The sequence below is a fragment of the Anoplopoma fimbria genome, chromosome 19 (assembly GCF_027596085.1).
Source record: "Anoplopoma fimbria isolate UVic2021 breed Golden Eagle Sablefish chromosome 19, Afim_UVic_2022, whole genome shotgun sequence".
In the NCBI taxonomy this organism is placed as follows: Eukaryota; Metazoa; Chordata; class Actinopteri; order Perciformes; family Anoplopomatidae; genus Anoplopoma; species Anoplopoma fimbria.
The window spans coordinates 22860861-22886452 of record NC_072467.1 but is presented as its reverse complement, the minus strand read 5'-3'; the positions used below and the strand labels follow the sequence as shown (position 1 = coordinate 22886452).

At 41.8% G+C, this 25592-nt stretch overlaps 1 protein-coding gene across 1 annotated transcript in view; it reads right to left on the bottom strand.

Moving 5' to 3' along the window:
- Positions 1–25592, bottom strand: part of cspg4 (chondroitin sulfate proteoglycan 4) — a 66858-nt gene that overhangs the window by 24313 nt on the left and 16953 nt on the right. The window contains exons 2-3 of the mRNA XM_054620408.1: positions 5160–5323; positions 19–3570 (exon numbers count right to left, since the gene is read on the bottom strand). Coding sequence (XP_054476383.1) covers positions 19–3570; positions 5160–5323 — 3716 coding nt within the window. The remainder of the gene's footprint in view (positions 1–18; positions 3571–5159; positions 5324–25592) is intronic.

Sequence of the window (25592 nt, the reverse complement as noted above, 5' to 3'; positions counted from 1 at the left end):
TGCGGCAGTTAACATTACCTTGAGGTTATCCTGATTGATTATGGTGTGCTCTCCCTCATAGGAAATGATGACCTCATTGGTTATCACCTCAGGCTCAGAAAGGTAACCTTGCTTGAATATTTTAATCCTGAATGTGCCTTCTTCAGAATGTCCTCTTGCTTCGACGGTGAAGCCGAAGGAGTCCTTGGATCTAAGACTTTCATAATTATGCTCATACGAGACGACGCCTTTTTTCAGGTCCTCCTGGGTGAACTCTGCAGCCTCAATCCCACTCACAATAATCCTGCCGTCGTTGGGTGGCGATATGACCAGGAACTTGATCTCACTGTCGTCTCTGATGTCCATGTTGGAGTCAGCGCTCAACAGGCTGGTGTTAAGGGTCTTGGTGCTTCCATGGTCGATGACAATGATGGTGTTGTTTACTACTCGCAAGTAGGGCTCACCTGCCTGGATCTCAAGCAGCGCGGTGGTCTTGTGGAAGCCATCTGACACCTGAAGGGAGAAGCGCTCTCGGTCTGCTCCGTGGTGAATGAAGAGGATGTTCTTATCTCGCAGGTCGGCTTGTGTGAAACGGAACAGGGGCTGTGAAGGATTAGATGTTGAGACGATGTTGCCTGAGAGGATTCCCTCACGAGCGTAGACAATTTGTGTGTCATTGAAACCTGAGTCGTCATCTTTAAACTGGATGACATCAGTTGTAAGCAGACGCTGACCGTGGCGGACTATGTTGAAGACGTTGTCCACAACCCTCACAGGAGCATGCTCGTTCTTAGATTGGATGGATATTCTGAAAACTCCACTCGCTACTTCCTCATCGTCATTTTCTGCTCCTTGATCAAACGCTGAGAAATGGAACTCATCACTGCTTGTCTTAGAGCCATCATGCTTGTAAATAAGCCTTCCAGCCTGGAGGTCTTCGTTGCTGAATACTCTTATCGCCCCCTCAAATCTAGGCTGCCCGGGTGGGGAGTCCCTTATCAGTCGCCCATACTTTGGCACCTGTGTGACCCGGTACATCAAATCTGTAGAACCTGGAGAATGAATCCAAAGATAGTTTTTGTTCAGAGTATTCTCACCGCCATGCAAGACAACCAGCCTCTCATTGGTCAAAACAGGAGCATCGGCATTGCCGAGGATGGTAATGGGAAAGGTGTACAGAGGGGAGTACTGATCATCAGCAAGGACTCTGAACTGGAACTGGTCTAGAGTATCCACAGCTCTTTGCACACGCACCACGTAGCTAATAGTACTGTCCAAAATGTCCTTCTGTGTGAAGATGTCTCCCTCATTTAACTCTCTGTCTGACAACTGGAGACTACCGAGTGTTGGAGGCTTGAAAAGGATGTATTTTACAGTTTGTGGATCTGGGTTTTTCCCTTTTACTTCGGCTTGAAGCTCTGTGAGTCCTATTGTTTGCGCTTCACCTACCTCCATCTCTAGTGGAACCAGGGTAGAAACTTTCACTTGTGCAGGCATGATCTTGACCAAGAAGGTGTTGTTCCCGATGGAGTACTGCCCCAGGTGGACGTTGAATTGAATCCGCTCGCTCACAATATCTTCCTGGTCAGCCGAGTCTGTGCTTACGTATCTAAGGTGGTCTTGATCCAGATCAAATTGATGGAAAGTTGTAACCTGCTTGTACATTCCATTACTTGTCCTTATTTGTAGTTCTCCAAATATCAAAGGTTCTGTGATGTTATACAGAATATCACCATTACGAGGATGAGCGATGACAGCCAGATTTTGGCCACCTATGGAGGCGTTGCTTCCTTGAGACAAGAGAAGGCCAGTGTTGGTGACGATAGTCATATGTGGCTTAGTCACAGATAAGGTAAAAGTAGTTGAATGGCTCACTGACTGTCCGTCAGAAACCTCCAAGGTAATTCCAGTAGCTCTACCCCCTCTGTGTATGAAATAGATATTTCCATCTTTTAATTCCCTGCAAGTGAACTCTGAAATGCTTCTTCCTGGCTGCTGACCGTTTTCTAAGTAACCAGCTTCCATGGAAGGCTCTGAGGTCACAGTTACTACTAATTCATCACAGCGGGTGTCAGAATCTGTGATTTTGATAAGGCCGGGACTCAAACGAGTTCTGCCGTTTTCTGTGATGGTGATTTCTCCTCCACCAAGTTGAGGTATATCATTGACTGGAATAATTTCAATTGGGAGGACATACTCTTGAGGAGTCTTTAAACACTCTGGAAGGTAGTCGTTACTTTCAGCAACCACCTGCAGCTGGACTTGATCTGCATGCCTTTCATTTCCATCATGCATATATTTAATTTTTTTATTGATGACATCGAGAAGAGTGAACTTTTGGGTGCGTCTTGTACTAGTGTTAATGTCAACCAAGCCGTACCAGGGATCATTCTGGACAGTAAAGATTATCTGAGATTGACGCATTCCTGCAGCACTGAGGTCAAATGTAGGACTTAGGTTGCTGATGAAAAGTAAAGCTTCCCCACCTTCAGGCACAAGCAATGGGGTGACATCAAGAAGTTTTGTGACATTTCTAAATATCTCTGGCGTGTCATCTGTTGGGTAGCAATGCTGATCGTTGATTTCCACATCCTCATATCGGATGCGAACGGGAGGAGAAGTTGTTGTTGCGTCTGTGTCATAGTAACTCGAGTAGTCATATTCCTCTCCTTCACATTTGACATGAACATCTTTGGTCACCAAAGCATCCTGCAGGCTTCTATCCTTCTGATTTACTTTGATTTCCCCCAAACAACCAATGAAGGATTCGGCTGTCATTTCCTCTTCTGCACGACTTAAAGACCCGCTCTCACGAAAGACATCCTTCATTTTCCCCTGTATGCCTCCTAGATACAAGTTTCCAACCAAGTCCAATTTTTGTGATGAGTCAAGAGGAAGGGAGACAGACTGGCTATCTACATTAAGGACAAAAGAGTCCTGACTGACTTGCACCTTAACTCTATGCCACTGATCATCATCCAGCTGCACCTCGGTATTATCTATTACCTCCACGCCATTGCCAAGGTCCAGCATGCCTTTGAGATAGCCTTTCACAACACCAACAGAAATGAAGTCCGACTCTTGGCCAGGGTGGAAAACTAACAACGCGTCCTCAATGGTGGTTTTCATTAGGATTTCTAAGACCCTTGGAGCACCACTAGCCCCGCTCCAGGTGGGGAAGGACACAAAGGAATCAGGGGTGCTGAAACTAGTTGCCTCCCCATCACCAGCCTCAAACTCACTGCTGCAGGATTCCTTCGTGTCGTGGCATTGCTTAAATGCCGTGCTGAGAATATCAAACTGGTGGGACTCAAATTTGACCTGAGTAATGCAACCGCGGAAAGGGGGAATGGCATTGCTGATGTAGGGAGCATCCAGGTCTCCGGTTCCTCCAAGCAAAATGCCCATGTCTATATTGAGCTGTTCGCCGTCGTCATCCACAGGAACAAATGTTGGGAAGAGCTCATCAATTATCATGGTAAGTTTGCCATCGCCCAGTGTGAGAGAGATTTTGTGGTCCAGAAGGTTGTTCAGCTGCAACCCTTGGGTCGAGGACAGTGTCACCTCATCAGCCCCCATGTTCATCCGTGCCTGAGGGAAAACAAAAACATTTAATGTATTATAATAAACTTACAATTACATTTCAGATTTTGTACATGTGTATTGGGGCATTTATTTGTGTGTATTTGTTCATTATCGAACAAATGGGCATGGATGCCTTCCCTAAAATGGACGTACACTACAAGTTCCGTTCAGTCCCGTCAGCATTTACTGTATGAGAAACTCTATTGAATCCACAAATGTCCCCATCAAAACACTTAAATTTAAGCTTTATTTCATTTCGATGTTAACATTTATTATATAGGCAGTGTATCTTCAATCCCCTGCCAAATTCCACAGGTATGCTCACAGTGTTGACTAAGCTATATTATACAAATGAACTAGCTCTAAAAAGTTTAAAATTGATAAAATCAGAAAGCTGCTTTTTGCTTAAATAAAGTTAAATTACATAATTCTTACACATGCATGACAGATAAGGCTATTATTTGCTCAGTGCATCTCATATCACTCTGAGGAAGAGAATGAAGGAGACTAATAAAAGTAATATTTCCTTTTATTACACACACCCTGAGATTTCACCTCATGAAATTGCAGAGCTATTGTGCTTTCTGAGGAAAAACGATATGAATCTCTGTGATAGCACACCTGATGCTAATTTGGCTGCCTTTCAATGCTGTCAAACAAGTAATTATAGATGTAAAATGTCACGGTTCCCATTCCAGTGGTACAACTAGAGAAAGCAACAGAATAATCAAATCAGTTTTGGTTGTTTTCAGAATGGCACCTATGAAATGTGTTGTAGTCTTGAAGCTGAATGGCTCTCAAAACAACATTTAATGTCACACTATTCAGAATTTATGGTACAGCTTTGAAATGCATTCCAAATGTGTTGGATATTTTGCAGCTAAGATGCCCAAAAGTGAGCAACTTCATGTGTTGAGTTGGATATTATTGCAGCAAATTAATTGAGAGGTTATTATCCAACTGAAATTGCATTTTTATTTGTAATCAGTATTACAATTTTGTTTTTACATTTATCTCATATTGTTATGTATTGAACATTTCACTGCTTTTTATAATGCATCACCAAAACAACTAAGAACAAGATGCTATATTCCTCTTGCATTGGTAAGTGACTTTGCTTTGACCCGTATGAATTTATTTACATATTTAGCACTCTAAAAAATTATTTAATCCATCTGTATGTAAATTAACATGTTGTGTTTTTTTAACACATAAGTAATACTAACTATTGAAGTGTTTTTCCTAAAACGTGCTTCTCCTGTGGAAAAAAAGATAAGCAGCAACACAACACACTTTTTAAATAACAGCAAGGAATCTGTTTGTGTATTTGACGACATTCTTTCTTAATATTTTTTTAAAGTTATGTAGGTTTTGGAAGACAGCTGTTGTTGTCTTACCTCCTCTAATGAGCAAATTCAGTGATTATATTTAAGCTTCTATTTCAATTTCTCTCAAGTAATTTTCAAGTAAACTATGACAAAACAAAGGGATGCAACTATGCTTATACAGTCTCAAGTTTACAGATTTATTGTAATTTATTTTCTGTTGTTGGGACAATATATTAAAGCCTCCTCCACAGTTTAATATCCATTCACCTGTACTTTCCCGTTTTGGAGCTCAAGAAACAGGTAGTCCTCCATTCCTGCAGCCAGAAACAGCAGCCCACTTCGCCGACTCGTCTTGATCTGTAGTGACAGGTGGAAGGTGGAGACATCTTGGAAGGCTTGTAAACTGCAGTAGCTGTCCCCAAAGTAAGATTCTGTGAAGAGTGAAAATAAAAACATAAAGATAAGAAAGAGGCATTTTGTCGATTTAGACAAAGGCATGCTGCATACCTGCAACAATCTGTGTATTTAACTGTATGTTGACCCACAGAAATACACATATTCTATCTGAATGCATAGCTTTTAAAAGGAGACAATAATGCCACTTTTGTCCATTTGCCATTTCAACATAAAAACTGTGGCAACATGTATCACTTCATTGGGAAAACATAAAGACAACATGGATATGATGCTATAAACTAATCCTATACTGCTGGATGATAACTCTGTGAATTCTACTGTCGAAGTCTTGGGAAACCAATTACGATATAGGAGCATTTCCCTGAGTCTCACGTTACAGTGCAACTTGCTCCGGACTGATTTCTATATTATCAGGTGTCCTCCAGCTGCTCCTGGATGAAGAGGAGCTCCTCTGGCCTCAAAGGGATTCACTCACTGAGACATCAGTCATTACCCCTGCGGAGGTTTTCCGGGCATATAGAGTCTTCGGGCGCAGGATTTCCCAGGCTCGAGCTGTCTCGTTTCCAATGATATGCTAATTCAGCCACCTGCCTCGGACTGTGCTCTCCGAGGCCCTCGATAAAATGTAAACCACGGAGGAAGTCAATTATTTCCGAGTGCACATGCTCTGAAATTAAACTGGACCACCTCCAAGACCCCATTTCCTCAGCATTGGTTTTCCATGGCCCTGGCCAAGGGATATAGAAAAAGGGGGCTTTCCATTAGCCACCCACTCGCCCTCATAAGGGACAAGACACAGAAACCCATTGGAACACGGCGAAGAAGGCAGTCTTCGGATCACAAAATGCTAACACTTTGGAATAGTTAAGCAGAGACATTGCTGTGTCAAAGTTAGAACATTCCTATGAGGTCATGTGGACCAAAATACTCCTTCAAAATCAACAGTAGCACCCAGTAGCCTAGCAGGGCGGTTGGCTTGATGCCATGAGGCAAAAATCTCACAGAAAAACTTCTCAGACATGATTGAGTCAGAGAAAATAAGGCAAGCATCATTCCCATTCAAAGCTATGAATGGAAAAGGTATTTCCCCAAGCAGTGTCCATGTGAGAACAAATGTGCGTATGTGTGCACCTTTAAAGGGCAGCTTGTGTCTGTGTTGCATCTACATTAATGCCACGCTGCCAACCTCAAAACACTGAAGGGTACATTTGTCCTTTGTTTTCTGGTCTTGTAAATGAGCCCCTCCAGATCTGCAACAAACACTGGAAATGTGAAGAAAGACAATCGTTTGATGTCAACGAGGACGAAAAGCAAAGCTTGTAACATGGTGCCCATGCTTTTCGTGATTTCTTCTAAGAGCCGTTTGCGTTTGCTTCCAAGGCTGCTCTGTCATGAACAAAGACAGTGATGAACGGTCTCAGCACAGGGCCAGATACACAGAGACATTCGATTACACTGCTACACAGCTCCGGTCTCCTGCGGCCAAAGAAACACCACGTTGGTGGCTCTCACAAATACATATCAAAGGAAATAGTTTTTGACATTATCACGTTTTGCATTTTGCAAACCATATTGCGTTTATTCTAACAAAAGAACTCAAATACTTTCGAGAAGACTATCAAAACTAAAGCTATGAGATCGGTCCTTCAACACCAGAATGGAGATGAACATGCAAATACCATTTGTACTGCTGAATCGTATGGAATTATCACAGTCACACATCATTTATTTTTAAAATGTCACTTTTCGAAGGCTATTCCTGTTACTTACTGTGCCCAAGGCTATTATAGTACAGTTCAGAGAGTTTCCAGTAAGGCTAAGGTATTCCAAATGAAAGACTAGTGCTAATTGCACAGGAGCCTTCAGGCTGAAACTGAGAAATGGGGGGAACAGAATCTTTTCTTACAGGCAATTGCATTAACAAAGAAAATCGCAATGAGCTCCATGGTTCTTAAACCCGAGCTTTTGTTGGATTGTTCACTGAGCATGGGGATAAAAAGCTGAAGGAGAGAGCGATGCCAAGACAATTCTGCCTGGGGATTTTCTGGTTCACATTCAGCGCGCTGCTGTTGCCTTCAGGAAAAAAGGGGCACATTTTCTAATGATACACACAATAGCTTCACTCTCTGCAGTGTACCTGGACCTGGAATTCATTAGTTCCCCAGCTAAGCCGTGTAAAGCTCTGTATAGAACAGGCTTCATGTGGGGAAAGCACATTTTAACTATCTGTACAAATGCACTTCTATTGTCTTTGCGGTCTTGCTCAAACCGTTTTTTGTCTTAACCCAGGTGTGCAAAAAGTTACTCACACCTACAGGATGAAGGATAATCATGAGGGGATCTTTGAGAATGTGCATCACAAGACTGCTGTTGTCTCTCCCGCAACGTAACACTAAGCTATATTGTCCATAGTTCAGGGGCTTGGTGTAGATGAGATCTAGTCGAGGTGATTTCGCTGACAGGGCATCGTTATCTGTAAAGGATCATCCCTGCTCCCGAGGAGTGTTAGCTGGAGCTGTGAAGCTGCTGCCACACTGCGATGTCAGTCTGTGTGGGGGTTTAACCACCGGAGAGGACAGTCTCTGATGCCCTTTAGCTGCCACACCCCTCCTCACAACTACTTTATTGTGCGTCAAGCAGAATCCTGGTCTTAGGCCAATGCAGATGGCTATAATTTGATGACTGACTGCGCTTGTATTTATAATGCTCCAAGGAAACCGAGTGCTCCTCTCTTTCACGAGCCACTGAATGAATTACCCTGTTGTCTCTCTTTCCCTTTCCCTTTCCTCCTCCTCCTCCTCCTCCTCCTCCTCTTCTCCATCCTCTTTTGGTCTCAATCTAGAGACACATGTCCGGAAAAGCTACGGGGAAAAGAGACACGCTGGCCACAAGTGCAAGAAGGCTCGAGGCTTTGGGACGACTTTGTGTCTTGTGACTTTACTGTGCCGATGAGTCACAGTCATTTCGGGCTTATTTTAAGTGAGTGTGAAGATCAGCCCGACGGACCAGATTTGAGCCTTCCGGATGCTTTTTTTGGTGCCCTGATTGTGTCCCAAAAGAAAATACCTGAATTCCCAAGCGCAATATCATTTTCAATGACTAATGTTAGTGCAAACTGAAACAGTAACACCCAATTCCATTCTTTTTTCAACACGATGCTGCACATTTGTTTCTAATATTATGATTTCCTTGTTTAAAATGCAGAAGTAAAGGATACCCACTTTGTGTTTCCCTATTTCAGTTTAGATTCCAGGCAGTGTTACCATGGCAATCCATGGTAACACTGCCTGGAATCCAAACAAACCACCTTTATGTGTAACCCATGGTTAAACCACGGTTAGGTTTACTATAAATAGTGGTTATGTTGGTCATTTGTTTCCTTTGCTGGGCTGCGTCTGTTACAACAGGACATGCTGGCTTCTGGAGACGATTATGTGAAGGATAGGGTGTTGTTAACCGTAGACGTAATTGGAGAGCCTTAAAGGGTGAAACTGCATTTACAGTATGGAAACACGGCCATTACCAGAAACTACATCACTCACATGGGTGAACAGCACTTTTGTTTGTGATAAATATTAGTTTCCAGTTCTGTCTGCAGATCGCAGATATCAGAACATGGATCATAATACATATAAATAGTTGTACTTCAGAAATCTACTAATGCTGGATTAATTCAGAAAATCATTCAATCACTTTGATAATTGATGAATACCTTCGTGTAGGAGTGTTTGTTTGACAGAACACAGAACTTTAACGTTTAACATGGTTTTCCTATGTTAAAAGTAAATAAAAAAAACAAACTTGGGATCTGGCCTCGCCCCGCACACAACTGCCTCGTTTCGGCATCATCGGCATCTATTTTCTCTGAGCTATTCAGTCATGTTTGACTCAAAATCAGCAACTAGCTGTCGTATCAGAATGTTAAGTGCAGTTTGCATCTTTCATTTGTTATTGCAGTTTTATAGCTCGTTAGTTTCTAATTGGCAGTGGCTAACACAGCGTCAGTGGCTGTAAAACATACAGTGAGTGGGATTTTGTAGTGGGAGGAAGCTCCAGGGCATCGTTTACATCCCAAAACTGGACATTCTACCATGTTATGTATGTATATATGTGTCGACATTTATGTATTAGACAGCGATTTTCTTACAAAGTTGTGACGAGACAAATCAAGCTTGCCTCGGATAGGCTATGTTTAAATCTCAGATTTTAGGGAATTGCACAGAAATACAGAAGAGAAATGTGAAAACACCTCAACCATCTCGCTCTGTAGAGGAAACATTAAACAACCTGGAAAAAAAACTGCCACTCAACTTAATCCATACAGGAATTATGTAATTAGCAAAGCAAATGCATAGCATATATATTGAGGTAACAAAGTAGCCAGAGAATTCCTGTGAACGTTGTTTTCCATAGGTCAGTGTGTCAAGTTGTTCAATTATTATTACATAACGTTTGCCACGTCAGTTTACGTTTCGTAATCAGCTGTGTGTCAATTCAGATGAATGCAACAACAACAACAACAGATAATATTCCCACACTGATCACAGAACACTAGCTGCTCTTTAAAGGAAGTGACCATGTCGGTGCAACATGTTTACAGACCTGACTCTGAATACAGCAGTCTGTATAAAAAAATACTGCTCACTCCAGCACTATTAAACAGCAGAGAGCAGAGCCACAACTCTACATACCTTGACAGTGCTGCTTTATAAGGAACCCCCCCTGCTGACTTTCCAGAAGTCACTAGGGACACACTTTTACAAGCTTTATAGAGCCATTTCTCAGGCCAGACTCTGTCAGTGTGAAAGCAAACACAACATCATTTTTGTCCTCTTTCAAATCCCCACCTACCTCTGCATCCCTCTGAGACACTCCAACGAAGAGGTACAATACATAAAAAAAAAACACAGGCTTGTGGAGCCTCAGTGGGGGGTCGGCCTCCCTGGCAATCATTTTTCGGGCTCCTTCTTTGTAAAACTTACTCTTACACAACAGACAAGGGGGTGGCGGCAGCAACGAAAAATTATGACCTTTCCCTGTGAAAGGAGAATGGCAGCGTAATGTAATTTCAGTTTAGGAAAATGGACCTGTGAGAAAAAGGGAGGGAAAGCGTGGAAAGGATGTGAAAGACTCAGTGTTGTCTGAGTTTGTGCTGTTAATGCGAGAAGCGGTCTGAAAGGCTGGGTTTCTATACCAAATGAATAGGAAAGAGCCCGTGTTCTTTGGAGGGATACAGAACAAAGGCAAGAGACTTTTTCTTTCTCTGGAGCAGCAAACTTGTTTTGTCGAGGACGACGGCCTTTACTGGATTGAGATGAGATTGAGAACAGGAAATCAGAGAGGAGGGAGGTTATATAGAGGAGTAACCGAAGACCACACAGCATCCTTGGAAATCATTGTTTTATACTTCAGAACCTCTCCATGAACTCTTCTCTTTGGTCTGTACGCTCTCTTGCAATGCTGCCAGTGAAAACATTTCCATTAAATGTTGGCTGCATTTCATGTTTCATGTTAACATTGCCATACCGTATTTCAAGGCAGCAACGGACAAAGAAATAGTGTGCTATGGCAGAAATCTACACAATGGGACATTCTCAAATTCTCAAGCCAGGCTGCAGCTACAAGGTAAACATCTTTCCTAAAACCCAATATTGCAGCCGAATAAGGCGTGTGATTAATCCACAGTTTTGTTGGCTCATCACGCTCAACTAAAGGACTCGTTGCTCATAATGACTTTGGGCTGATGATCTCACTCACCTTCACAACATTGTAAGACAAACACAGCCGTGAACAGAAGCATTGTGGTGACTCAGGGCTCTGCTGTAGTTTATGACTTTCTAATACAAAGCGCACCTCTGTCGGGCCAACCGAGCTACGGAAGCCATCAACCGCCAAGGTCCCAGTGGGTGGGTCCTGTTAAAATAACCCCCCTGTGACATCAGAGGATTGACCCCCCCCTTCTTACTATTTCAACTTAAATCCCTCCTCACACCAACTGACCCTCTCCACACCCATTGACACATGCACTTTCTTTTCCAGACTCTCATTCACTGCGAGGGAACATTCTAACAAGTGATTGTTTATACATTAACCGTGACTCTCTCTGTTTCCCCTCAGCTTGAACAAGGGTGTTTATAGATTGAGCTGAGGGATATTTTAACACACCGGTAATGAATTCCAGCATGAAATCTCACCATGATAAAAGTGTGTCAAGGGAGAAGACAGGAAGAACGAAAGTAGTGCAGAATAGCGATGTATAACACATAAAGCCTATTAAAACGTAAGACTTTAACAATGATACATTTCTCATTTACAGAATACAAAGTGTCCTGTACTTCTGTACCTTTACACCTGACTTATCCTTATAAATCTAGCTAAAGGTCAAAATTATAAATAATTTACAGTACTTTATTCTAAAGCTGAGAGCGCTGCATGCAACGCACGACTGCTCTAGCTTTGTTCCACGGCATTGACACTCCAAGTTAATTGCAGGAGGAAATTAGCCAGCGTTTAAGTAGAGCCACTTAAGGTTCTAATATTTACAATGTCAACACAAAGTGGGCGAACACACAGGTTCTGTGTCCTGTTGCTACGTCTACTGATTAGTAAGGATAATGAAACAAAATTATTTTAATGTTGGTGATTTTAGGCCTACTGTTTGGAGCCCTCATCTTTCTATATGATGCAACTTGGTTCACAACCTTTACATTTAAGCCACTGAAACTGCATCAGATTCCAAAATACATGCAGTATGTACAGTGTCTTTTAGGATTTCCTAGCTTTCTCCTTCACTCACAACACTAATTTGTTTCTACACAACATTAGTACACTACTTCTTAATATTGTGCTATCCCCGCCTCTCATAGCTCCAAGGCTTAACCAGAAGCAGCATATTTAGCAATTTATTGGCAAAGCAATGAATGTTGGGTACAAAATGAATGTGGGTATCAGAATGGATTATACCGCAAGCATGGTTTAAAATAATTTTAGGACTTTTTGTAATGTTTTGACATTACAACTAATTACGGTAAGCTAGCTATCCAAGCTATAAAATAATATCAAAGCTGAGTCCAATATGTCTTTGACTTTATTGTGTTATTTGTGGCATTATGTAGATATGTGTAACCTGGGGATGTAAAATAAAAACTGGAGGCGGGCCACAGTTCATTCCAATGAAAGTTGCATGGCGCATAAAATTACCTGGATCTTCAGCATCTATGGGTTCATAGAGCAAGCGCACTCGCATTTCCTCTAATCTAGACTCGCAACTGCTCGGCTGTCTCACATGAACGGCAGTTCATTATGCCTAAGGAAATAACTCTGGACTCGGCTGTTAGGGGATTTTAGCTTTTAGCATCCGAGGTTTATAAGTGTCCGTACTGGGAAGTTGATTTACCTCAAAAAATAAATATCCTTTAAGTTACAGATGTCTCTTTCCCAATGTAAGTCTACGACAAAAAGTCATGTGATGCAACCTGGTAGTTCTAATTCCATGGTTTGGGCTCTTTATAAAATTGGCTTCAAAGTTCTTGGGCACCATTTAAAGTCTGTCATATGTTGCATATTGAATTAATCTTTTGAAGTTTTATGTTCATTTTCAGCCTTCATAAAAAAGCCCCGCCAATTCTTGGCAAAACCCCCCCCCCATAAAGTGTATTTCCTAAAATATAATGTTTCCCAATTAAGAGCATTGAAGATAACACATATTTGATAGTAAATAGACTTTCAGTGGAGTATTCCTTTACTCTTAATGTTGGGGTCTTCCAGCCCAAAGCCCCTCTAAAGCGCCTGGTACATCACTTAATGTCAGCATACTGAACTTTTGAGGTTTTGTGGGGGTTTACATTTTTCCATCAAACATACGACCGGTTCACTGTTGCACAAAAACTGAGAGCGTCTGAGGTATGAATTAAACTGTCACAATTTTAAGTATGAATGAGCAGAGAGCACTTGACAGCACTATGGTTTGGTATCGTAATTTTCCACCATCACCCTTTTCCAGGGGTATTGTACAAGTATGTCGGCATGTTTGCTCTCATCAGGATTTTCTCTCGGTCTGCCTCGTTCACAGTCATATCAATAGCTCCATTCAGCTGTTGCTCACAGTACCATTACGGCTGCAGTTATGAGTACAAGTGCAGGCGTCAGTCACTCAACCACTAATTATCGGCATGACATTCGCTATTCAGTGGGCTGGAAAACACTTTGCCCAGTAGCATCTCACTGTCATAAACCTTTCCCCTTAAATGTCAGCACATGGGAAAAAATGTAGGACCTGGACCCCCGAGGAACCTCGCTCAGCTGGGGTCCGGTGCGGGGGAAAACTTGATAGTAATGGGGTTTAAATTGGGCTTTGCTGCTGATGGGGTCCCAAATATTTCACAGACAGATTTAATAAATTGAATGTATGTATTGAATGTTTATCTCCCATTGGGGTCTCATTTGTCAAAATTGCTCCAAGATTTTTAGATTTTATGTAGACCTTGATACGTATGCTGAGTTTTAGTAAAGATACTACAATAACACTTTCGAAAATAAACATATTTTTCGACAAAGATTCACCGGATTGCTGGTTTATTTGCTGGTTTGATTTCTGGATTCCTTAATCCACATGTCAAAGTGTCCTTGACCCCCATCTTCAAACTATTGTGGTAGTTTATCGCTACAGTAGGTGTCTCCAGGACCACGTTTTTGCATGATGGCACACACACAGACTTACAAGGTGAAGACAATACCAGTGTCGCTGTCAAGGCTGGCAATCAATGCCTGGTTTTAGTTCTTGACTGCTCCACATACTCAGCGCTCTACACCTAGTTTTATGTTAAATTCAATTTCAAATTATGTACAAAAAAGCCTAAAAAAACACATAATGACCGCCTTATATTTCTCACCTCATTTAAACCACACGTCTAGAAACCATTTCTCACATCGGTTCCAAGCGTCATAACTGCACACTTTTCCATGACCAAGACTGATAGTGAGGCCTCTCTGTAAATGAGGCCCTCAGTCCTCCTTGTGCTCCAAGGAGGGAAACTGTGATACAGAAGCTGCAGTGAAGGGGGCCTCCCAAAACCCATATCCGGCTTTAACCCGGGTCTGCAAAGTCAGTGTGTGTTTGAGATCACAGTGTCACATTAGCCCCATAATGAGAACCAGCTGAAGGCACACACACACCGCCAGACTGACCCTCTCCAGCTCAGACTGACCCCCCCCCCCCCCCCCGAAACCCTGGAGACACCTCTCTCCCGCTTTACTCCGTTGAATTCAGGATCAGATAAATGCTTTATCCAGATGTCTGCTCTCAAAACCTGCCATCAACCGGCGTTACTCTAGTCTAAACTATTCCAGTGCACACACCCAAAGACAGAAGTACATCGTGCAAGCACAACACACCCATGCACATATTAGTGGCCATGAACACACACACACACACACACACACACACACACACACACACACACACACACACACACACACACACACACACACACACACACACACACACACACACACACACACACACACTCTCCACTATGAGTGAGACGTCTCACAACCTGGCAGTGACTCCTCCACGGCCTGCTGGCTGAGTCAGCTCACCGTCTCCATGCCATTCACATAACTGTTTTCCACCAGGCTACCGTTGAGGAGGCCCGCCCTGCCCCACCCAATGCCATCCAGCCACTTTTCTCTCAACAGCACCTCGACTCTCCTTAATGAGTAGTTAGGAGTGCCTTCCCCCTCACTTTCCCTCCCTCCTACTCTCAATCTTCCTCTACCCGAGGAAATTAAACAGCCTATAACGTGTAAAAAGCCCGGGAACACTGCGAGTCAATTTAAAAAGCACTCTAATGTTCCGCCAGCAACTTCTACATCCATTTCATTTGTTTAAAGTTTGGTTTCATTATTGAAGAACTGACTTGAAGATGGATAGCTCTGATTTCAGTGGAAAATGGTGGCAGACGTTAAATTGAGGAACCCCCTTTGGGGATTTGAATTTGAAACAGGCTCCTTTCTCTGTTCCACAAACAAACGCATATCTGAGCTGATAAAAGCAGCTTTGATTTGTAAACATTTAAGAGATAAATCACAAGTGCTTTATTAATAATCTATGTGGTTATAAAGGCTCATATTAGTACTTTTGTTATTACAGTGACATTATGATATTCTAATCCAAAGTATGACTCAAACCAAAGGAGTCAGAATAGTTGTGGTTATTTCGAAAAGGCACTAAGTGGCACAAGTGAGGATTTGGTCCAGTTTGAAATGTCTGCTTTGTTTGTTTAACCTTTCTCTAAACAGAGTGGATTCACTGAGCATGAATTACTTTTTCCAGGAACGCCCTGCTCGACACAGTTACATACTCACACCTGGAAGCCAACAATGCAACGGGAGCTGAGTACATTGCTTAAGAGCTCCTTAGCATTGGTAAATCGACAAAGGAACGCTCTTTACAGTTTTTCTGCCGGGTTTTTCCTCAGTTCAGGGATCAAACAACAAACTTCAAGACAATTTTCTCAGTCCAAAAAATAACTGTGCCATCTGCCTTCCTACACATGACATATGAGGCCTCAACATAGAATACACATTAAATGTAAACACTGGTCTTCTTGGGCCTAAACACGCACGCCACATCTGTGGTAACGGTTTAAACATGTGGGGACAAAATTGCCCGAAAGGGGAAAGAAACTCTGCGTCCCTGCCAAATCATTCACTGACTGCAGCCACTCTGCACACCGCAGTGGGCCTGTAGGGACGTCATGGCAACATGCATCCTCTTACACAGGCCACTGTTTACGGTATAACTCACGCCCTTTGGCAGCTGTGCTGTGTACAGATGCAGCAGCAGCAGAAGTCCAACGGTGTAATCTCTGATGGCTGCACCAACCTTCACGTTGCTGGTTTCTTTAGAGCCATCTGTCATAGTTTTCAAAACAAAGGCTTTGCAGTTGCTGATGACTGTTTTCACAATGCCCAGTGAATTCTGTTGAGCCGGACAAGTTCTGCTGCTCACGGCCACTTTTACTCAAGGTTTAAATACCTCCAATATGGCTGCCAGCCATGACTTCACCTGGAAGCACTTTATTCACTTATAGTTTGCAACATTTGAGACAGAATCATCCATCTTGGCCGCTACAGTCCAGCATAGAAGCAGGGTTGGAAAGTTCTACTTTGGCTGCAGCTGCTGGATCCTCCATTAAAGCCAATGGGGTTATTTAAGACAGGCATGTTTTGTGGTTGTATATAGAGTGACTCTACATCCACCTTTTGCTACTGACAGGACTGTCATTATTTGCACGGCCCGCAAAAGGTCACTCATCAGGAAAATGTGAACAGAGATCGTCAAAAGCATTTCAGCGAACAACCAATGCTGTCTTTATTCTTCTGATGAAGACTCATTGGTTCTGTGTGTGAAAGTCTTCAGAGAAAGGGTAACTTGTGACAAGGGCCATGAGTCAGATTTGAGGACACAGTGCCACGAGTTCATGTGCATCAGGAGATGCAGAGCATGCAGGCTCTGCAGGCCATGCAGAGCCTCAGGGATGCCTCAAAGAAACATAAAGCACAAAAAAAACATCGGAAAAATTTAAAAAGACAAAATGTTCAGAGAGAGAGAGAGCAATGTGATGAAAAAGACCTTCAGAAGGATGCTTCTGGAGCTAAAAAAAAAAGTACAAAGAGTGAGTGCAGAAAAATTGAGAGCTTCAGACAGCCTTTTTTTTCTTTTCCTGTACATTGGCACCAAACTTCTGCAGATAGACAGACAAGGTCCTTATTACACCCAATTATATGATAACAAGAGCTGGGAGTTTGAATGGGCTGTTGTTCCAACAACTTTTCCCTGTCTCCAACAGATGTAATTACGGGAAATGCACCTCATTGACTCTGACTGATTACAGTGTTATTTCTTCACGAGAGAAGTTGCTCATAATCTTCTTTTGTGTAACCCCCCAAAATGTGCATGGCTGATTCAACTAAATGCACATCACTGTGTTTGAAACGACCATATGTGTTGCAGACGAAGTGAAGAAGTAAAACTCCCTCCCATGCTGCGCCTCCCACCTCGAGGATGACAGCGGATCGGCGCAGCTATTGTTGGAGGTTGACTGCTTCTCAGCGACGGAACTGATCTGTGGAGGTGTGAGCCCTGAAAGTGAAACTATTGTGCCGCAGTCAAAGATATGTCTAGATTGCCAGTGATTGACATTGGATACAAGGAATAACCTGCGACAGCTAAATGTAGCCTTCAGGTGCGCTCAGACAGCCAAGATGCAAGGGGAAAATATATGCATTGTACAGCTCTGGGAACCACGCGCATGTTTGATGTGGATGTTTTTGAATTCTGTCAAAGCAAGTGACTGGAATTCAAAGTGACGTGTTATAATAAAGAGTATAAGACCAAAAGTAACTTTATTTAACGTAACATAATGTAAGAAAGACCGCTAAAGGCATTTGTTGTTTATATACAGGAGTAACATTGTTCGGTTATGTTGGTACGTGTTTTACCATGATGTATTTTCTAACCTTAACCAAGCCTAAACCTCACCCAATCGTTTCACAACGTTAACAACGTGGCATTGTCTACTCTGCCAGTGTGGGTGTAACAGTTCGCACACCGTTATGGTTTTGGACAGTGAGTTTGGCTAACATTTAACATCTAACAGCTAACAGTGCACACACTGCTGTACCTTGTAACCACTCAGCAGACAAGACGGCTTGTTGAGTTTTCCTTTCTCATTTTTGCTCGATTGTATGAAGTGTTTTATACGACAGCTTTGAGTCCATTGCCTGTATAATGTTACACCACCACTGTTTTTTGAGTTTGACTGAAGTCTGTTTAAAGACAGCACTTTATACAACACTGGCTGTATTCATTCAATCACACAACACAGCAGTGGTTGTTGCAGAAACACCTGGCTAAAATCTGCACCTTTCTAGTTTCAGCTTTTTTTACTTTCCAATTCAGAAGTAGATATCGATTTAGCTTGGAAACATGGCTAGAAAAACAGGAACATGTGGAGAGTCCCTGCACTTAGGGGATTGGATGCTGACCATGAACAACAATGTTTAAAAAAGGACAAAGGGGGAAAATAGCAAAAACATAAACTAACTTGGATGAAAATGTAGCTCTTTACATCATTCAGTGGATAAGATTTGACATTCCGCCCAATCCATTTCTCAACTGTCTCAAGGCTTCTGTGTCTCAAGGCTGCTTCATCAATAAACCATCATGGCATCCATTACCTGGTTTATGTTTAAGGGCACATGTTCTTTAAACTTGTGTACATTGTGTTTTAATGTGCCAATTCAAACTGCGCGCATCTTGCGAGCCTTTCATCCGTCATCCGTTAGACAAATCTTTAATCTTGCCAAGGCGCAATTACGTGTACTGATGAAAGTGCCACACATGGGTGAATAATTTGATGGTATAAGACATGCCACAGGCACAGATGGCTTGCACAGATTTTGTGCATAATACCCGGAGCGCTACAAGTAGTTTTACATACAATGCTGACAGCTCCACTGCTATATTTAGATTTATGAACACAACATTTGTTCATCTCATCGAGGTGCTAGATGGCTTTTTGCCCACTTTGTGTGGTGAATATTGACAAGGCTGTCAGACTCTGATGAATCCCCGGGTTGGAGGAGCGCAATGTTGAAACACAGTATCAATGAGAGCGACAGAGAGAGAGAGAGAGAGAGAGAGGTCATCATCAACAGGGGCGAGTTAACAGAGCACTGGCGAAAGGGAAAGTGAGGAGTGAGTTTTTTTATTCACTGCTAGAGGCGAAAACTCCACTGAGACAGTCACTGTCTTGATTGAAGACGATAACAAAGCCCATGACTAAAATCAATGCTTGCCTTCATGAGACCCCGTAGCCAAAAACAGAACAGAACCTGAGAGAGGAAGCTTTGACGTGGTGGAGAAAGAAATAACCACAAACCCAAGAGGGTTTTAGAGTCTATTCGTAAATCCAGGTATTGATTGCATGAAAGGTTTTACTTGCTAAGTGTGAGTCTGTAATTCAAATCTGTCCACAATGTCGCTTCTTAACTCTGATATCTTACTTTTGAACAAAGCTCGACCACACTATCAGTATTTAATACACCTACAGTACTCTGCATTCAACCAGCATGCATTGCACGATTTGAAACATAATAAGCTGAACAAACAAAACAAACAATACTGTTGGAGACAATGGATTGTGAAGAGGTTACAGCGTTGGCCTTATGTCAAAGCATCTTTTTACTGCCAAATTTAGTAGTTTTTGTGTTGCAGAGAAATGTATTAAATGAGCATGCTAACCAGTTAGCCACGGCCCTTTGTGTCACGTGGTTGAGGCGATAGTGAGTCACTATCACAGTGAGTGAGTCATAATGAGTCCAGTCTGTCCTTAGTCCAAGAAGTATAGCCTCACAGCTGGGAGGCTGTGGCCAAATATGCGGTCCCAGAAAACTGGTCTTATTGTTGCTATGAGGACAAAACAGAAATACAAGTTGTTTTCACGTTTCTGCCACTTTAGATTTGGTTAGTTGGACAGTAAACACAATATAGGCCATGACACACACGTTAAGATTATAAGTTAAGTGTTATTTTGACCTTCACTCAGAGTTTCACTGGTTTTGTTGAATTTTGATTATTCTTTTCCCTGTTGTGGATTATGAGCTTTTCAAACAGATTAGATTTTATGGACCCAGTTGTAGTGAAATGCTGCCCACTTATTTAGTTTGACCATGTTGCTACATGCAATTATGCAGTAAAGACAGAGATGCTTTCAACTGTTAGCAAGCTTTCTATTCCAGCCCATAAGCAGTTTATAATTATACTGGTGGCAGTTTTATTACCCAAAAATTCATGGTAAATGTTGAAACAATGTGTCCTCCATTTCGGACAGAAATAGACAAAAGCAGGCTCCTCATTTCTAGCTGGTGACCGTGTGTTTTGATGGATGAAATGACAACTGTTGCTGGCAGATTTGAATCCCCATCTCCAACTGACTTGTTTTAAAATGAGAACCAGGCAAAAGGGTTTTAAATATGCATTTCTTGGCTACATGCATGACTTGTGCTGAAAGCTATATGTCCTAGGCCACAAAGCCTTAACAGTTGATGATAAATGTAGGATTGAAAACAGACTGGTTCTTGTGTTGGAGAGCTAGTGTACATTATGACGAGGAACATAAAATACATTTTTAGCAGCATACTAAGAAGAAATTGTGTACCTCGTGTTTAAAATATGCAAATAAATTCCATCCAAGAGTCTACTTCTCTGCTCCTGCTCACTGTGGATGAGTGGAAGTATGTCATGATGGCTGCCATTACAGGTAATGGTCCCTTCTGGAGCAAATGTTCTGTCCTTCACCTTCTTTCTTCTCCATTTCCCTCCTAATGTTTTATGAACATGTGCTTAACATGCTGCCATTAAGCCGACATTGGCGCCCTGACCGCATGTCTGGTTTTACAGTCTGGCAGTTCAATTACACAGTACTGTATATACAGGATCGCCTTTTACTAGCGAGAAGTAGACTTTCACTTTCTGATGTAACATTCCGATTTTATATTTAATATAGCCTTTGAATGTCGACTGGTAGCAAAACAAATGGTAGAAAAGGGTGCTTTAAAGTTTAAGGTCTAACTTGTATTCAAAAATCTATGTATTGCACCAACTACTGTGTGATCCCTTCATATCAAAGGATGCCAAGGCCGACCAAAGATCTGTTTCTTTTCCTAGACAGGCTGCTCACTGCTTTCGGAAGACTGTCTTTTGCTCTTAATCACCATGGGGGAATCTTACAGGGTCGTGAGATGCAGGATGATGAAAGAGGACTCTTGTATAGAGAGTCGATATTTGTTTTTCACAAGATGTGATGGCCTTGCTTTATTAATGCCTTCTATTGTGTATAAACATGTCAATTTATGACAAATGTTGTTTCATTAAGATGATATGAGGATGTAAGGAGGGTGTGTTTTCAGGGTTTTGTTGACTTGATTGACAGGTCTACCAGGATTCAACAAATAACGATTATGACTTGTTGTGACAGAAGCTTGAGCTCAAGACTAAGAAATACACAAAATTGTAGTGAGTGGTAAAAAAGTGGGTGGTATTACAAGAGAAAGACAATAGTCACATCCATAACAATTTTACTTCTCCAATTACTGCTGTTCCTCCCTGTTAATGTCCCACTTTTGTCACATTGGTTCAATAAGAAATTGATATTTTAATGTGCAATAAGTTGCCTAATGTAGCCTTAAACATTACAGAGATTTCACAGTGATTCACTTTAATCAATGTCTATTGATGGATGACATTTTCTAACTTTCCCAGCTCATTCATAATCACAGCGTGTGTGTTAAGGACTATTTCAGAATAAATGGTTGTTAGAATGAACTTGACTACAGCAGACACAGAGGAGCTCTTCAATCTGTGTAAAAAGAATCTTGAGCTTGATCATGGAGTCAAACATCCAAAAGTCAGGAAAATGGTGATAATCCCTTTTTAAGGTTCGACGTTAAGGGGCTTAAAGTTTGAGGCAGGCCTTTTCTCTGCTATACTTGCTCTTCTTATGACCTCCTGCAGAAATCCCTCTAGCACACCTGTATGCGGGACGCTCATTTTGCTTCATTAGTTGTTACTAGAATGTTGGCCGTGTAAAACTCCTTGAACTTTTTCCAAAAAAGGGGAATTATCATGCTTTATGTTACATCTGGCTCGTTTTGGAAGAGGACAAGTTTGTGAAGATTAAACTTTTCTGTTCTCTTTTCACCTCATTAAAGTAAAGATGATATACTTTCACGTATAAAACACAGGGTGGAAACTGTGACAGGAGGCCTCCTACAGTACTAAGCAAACATAAACCATCTGCAGATGTGTTCACCGGTGCTTACTGGCTCAGTAAGCAAACGTCGCAGAATGTCAGTATGTGTGAGAACCAATGCACCACATGGTCTGAACATGCATATATCACATCTCATACCTCACAGGGAGATCAAATTCCACGCCAACGGATATGATATTCATAAATCTGAGGATTAGCTTTTTGAGTATTTCAAAGATCTGGATGATCTGGCAAGTTGGCAACACACTTTGAGTAAAAAAGAAACATCAGACCAACAAATGAGAAAAAAGCAGCTTCTTCATCTGAATGCATCCACCACAACATTTCTAACCATTGATGAATGTAGAAATTTGACCTTTTCTTAGTGGATTCTTCTTCTTTAATTCAATCCTTTCTCAAAGAGGCTTGAAAAACAGACACATAAATCATCAACCAATCAGTCAATCATCTGATCATCAGCAGTGGCTGAAAAGGAGATTGTATTCAAGTACTTAAATCCCTATTACTGTAAAATAAAATATGTTAAGTATGTTTAAATGTTTTTTTATGCTAAAAGGAAAGTCCCGTACGTCACCTGTGATGATGTTGTCTGCTTGTTTACTCCGCTCTGAGTTTGCGAATGAAACGAAAACAGCTTACAAAACCATTAATTAACCATCCAAACAACACAAGCTAACCCAGTTGAAAGCTATCTGGGCGCAATTAAAATTCCTCTGGATTTAAATACATTCTCGAGTGTGCACGCTAACGGCCCTTTTGGGAGCTTCTTGGACTAATCAGAGAGACTGAGAAGTGTGTTTCCTTTTGCTAATGGGTGAACATATGATTTCACAGCTCCCAATGCGATTATACTCTTATTAGGGTCAGACTTTCATAAAGACGCATTATCGTGCCGTTTTTTTCCCATCATGTGTGAGGGGGATGTCATTTCTATTTCTTTTGATGTGTGCTGATTTGCTTTGATTCCACAAGCTCAGTCCCATTGAACCAATTTGTAAAGCCACCGAGCGCTTGCACCCAAACTTAACCCAAACTTAATAACAAGCACAAGTCCAACCAAAGAGACAAAAAGGCCGAGAGCCTCTCATATCTGTTTGATGTTGAAAATGTTGTAAAAAAGTTTAACACACTTTGAGGGATTGTGAGATGGCTAGTTTTCTGACAAATTAAAAAACAAAACACCACACAGCTTGAACACACTGCTGTTTTCTGCCCAATCAACACATAAGTTGAAGTCAGGAGGTAGGAAAAGGTTGGAAAAGTCAGATCATCACCCTGGCTTCACATAAAAACACTAAGTTTCAGAGGAGCTACAGGTAACTCACTGCCGCTTTGTGCTTTAAATGAAACTGCTAAAAATAAAGAGCCACACTTTACAGAATATTTAGCAGCCCACCTGCAGAGATGGTTCGCATTCGAGGTAATTTGATAATGTGAGCTCAGTGACGGCAGGTAATTAACGTTTAACAAGCCATCACTACAAATGCGTACGTGGCTGTTTTTGCCAGACAAGTGAGACCAGGTACTTAAGGCAGTTTGGTCAGCAGGTTTTTTTATATTTTCTCTTTAAATCTGCAGGATATTTTTCTTTTTTAGAGTCATATATTGGATGTGGTGCTGGATCCAGCCCTGTCAACAACAAAACTGCATTGTGAATTAGGTTTCAAGGGAACTTATTTCGTTGTGGATTAAGTTTGCTTCATATCACAAAGAAGTTTTTAAATCAGTTCACAGAAGTCGTATTAGGGAGGAGGTTGTGGTGGTGGATGGGTAGAAAACACATGGTTTTCAACTAGGGAACTTCTGTTTGTGTCCAGTGTAAGCTAATCATTTTTTATTTATTTTTTTCCAATTTATTATTTTGTGTCGAATTTTAAGCCCAACAATGACGTTTTTTTTACTAATCCTTATTAAGTAGTAATGTCGCATTTTCTGTTGTTGTTTTGTTTCAAATTAAGACGTTAACCAAGTGTTTCAAACTGTTGCAAACTGTTGCAAGCTGCAAAGGTTATCTGAGATAAATTCTGTTTCCCTAGAAACGTTATTGAGCTTGCAAGTTAGTTGAATGGGTAATTTCTTAGTAGACAGGGTTGGCTGTCTAGCGCGGATATTTTCAGTGAGTTCTGTTTTTTAACGATATGTTGTTAATGCTGCATGAAGTCAGTGTAAAGTTTTACAACTTCTGATGTCAACTGCACAATAACGTGGTCTAAACTTGACCTGATATATTTTGATCATTGTGTTTTCAGTGTATGCAAAGATTAACTGGCATCAAATACATAGTAATTGTCATTATTGGGAGAAATTTACATTTATTTCCAAACCATATTTTTTGGCAAACAGGTTTGTTAAAAAGTTTTTTTTACCCACAGAACAACAAAGGACATAAATATGGATTAAAATGAAACAACGGAACTGAATATTTTGGCAGCAACACAAGTGAGAAGCTTAAAATGTATGACTCATCCATCTGTCTTCATGCCTCCGATGGCCACACGCATGAAAACTCACACATATATAAACACACAGGGATCCTCATTTCGAGAATCCTCCCGATGAGCCACAGACACGCTCAATTCAACCCACTCAGGCAAAAACAGGCATAAACACACAGCCTCCAATGATAAAGGTCCTCCTGATCAAGCGAAAGCGTATGCATGAGCTGGTGGCATGAAGGTTGTAGAGGAGGGTTTATGACTGCAGGGATGTCAGTTTGAATCCCCACATGAGCCTGGGGTTGAGTAATGCCGTTTCCTCCCACTGAAAAGGTCCAATGAGGTGCCTTTGAGCAAGACACGTAGGCCACAGTTTAACGCTGGTGCCTCCCCAGTGTGAATGTGCCCACTGCTTAATGTCATGAAGCCGGGTGTTGAAACATTCCATATCTCTGAAGTATCCATATCTGTCATCGCCCTCCACACCTGCCATATGGAGAGTATATATCAACAGAAACGGTTCTGCCACGTGATAAACAAACATACCGGGGATGTGGTGAGGAAACATAAAGCGCGGGTCTTGCAGTGAGGTTGACAACACTTTTGGGGAGCTCTGTTGCTCACAAACACTCAGCCTTGCAAGCACAACCGACACTGTTTCGCGTTGCTGATGACATGGATTGTGTTTGCTACTTTTTTACTGCGTTCGTCCTCTAACTCTGCCAAGCATTGAGGTGGTTTTGGATGGACTAGAAGTAGGCTCCTTTTTTAAACATTTATAAGCTGCGGAGTGACTCTGTTGCAAAAAAGGAGGGGCCATCCAACCCAGGCTGTGGAGCAAACCGCCTCTCCCACCAAAAAAAAGGCAAACTAAACAAATGGCAGCGAAAGTTATTTTTCAGATGGCTACTGTAAAAGGAGTCTTTGTGTCCTCAAGAATCTGCTCCAACCGACACTTGACTAAGTGCTGCAGAGGAAAAGTCCAAATGGAAAGAAAGACTCGGAGAGAA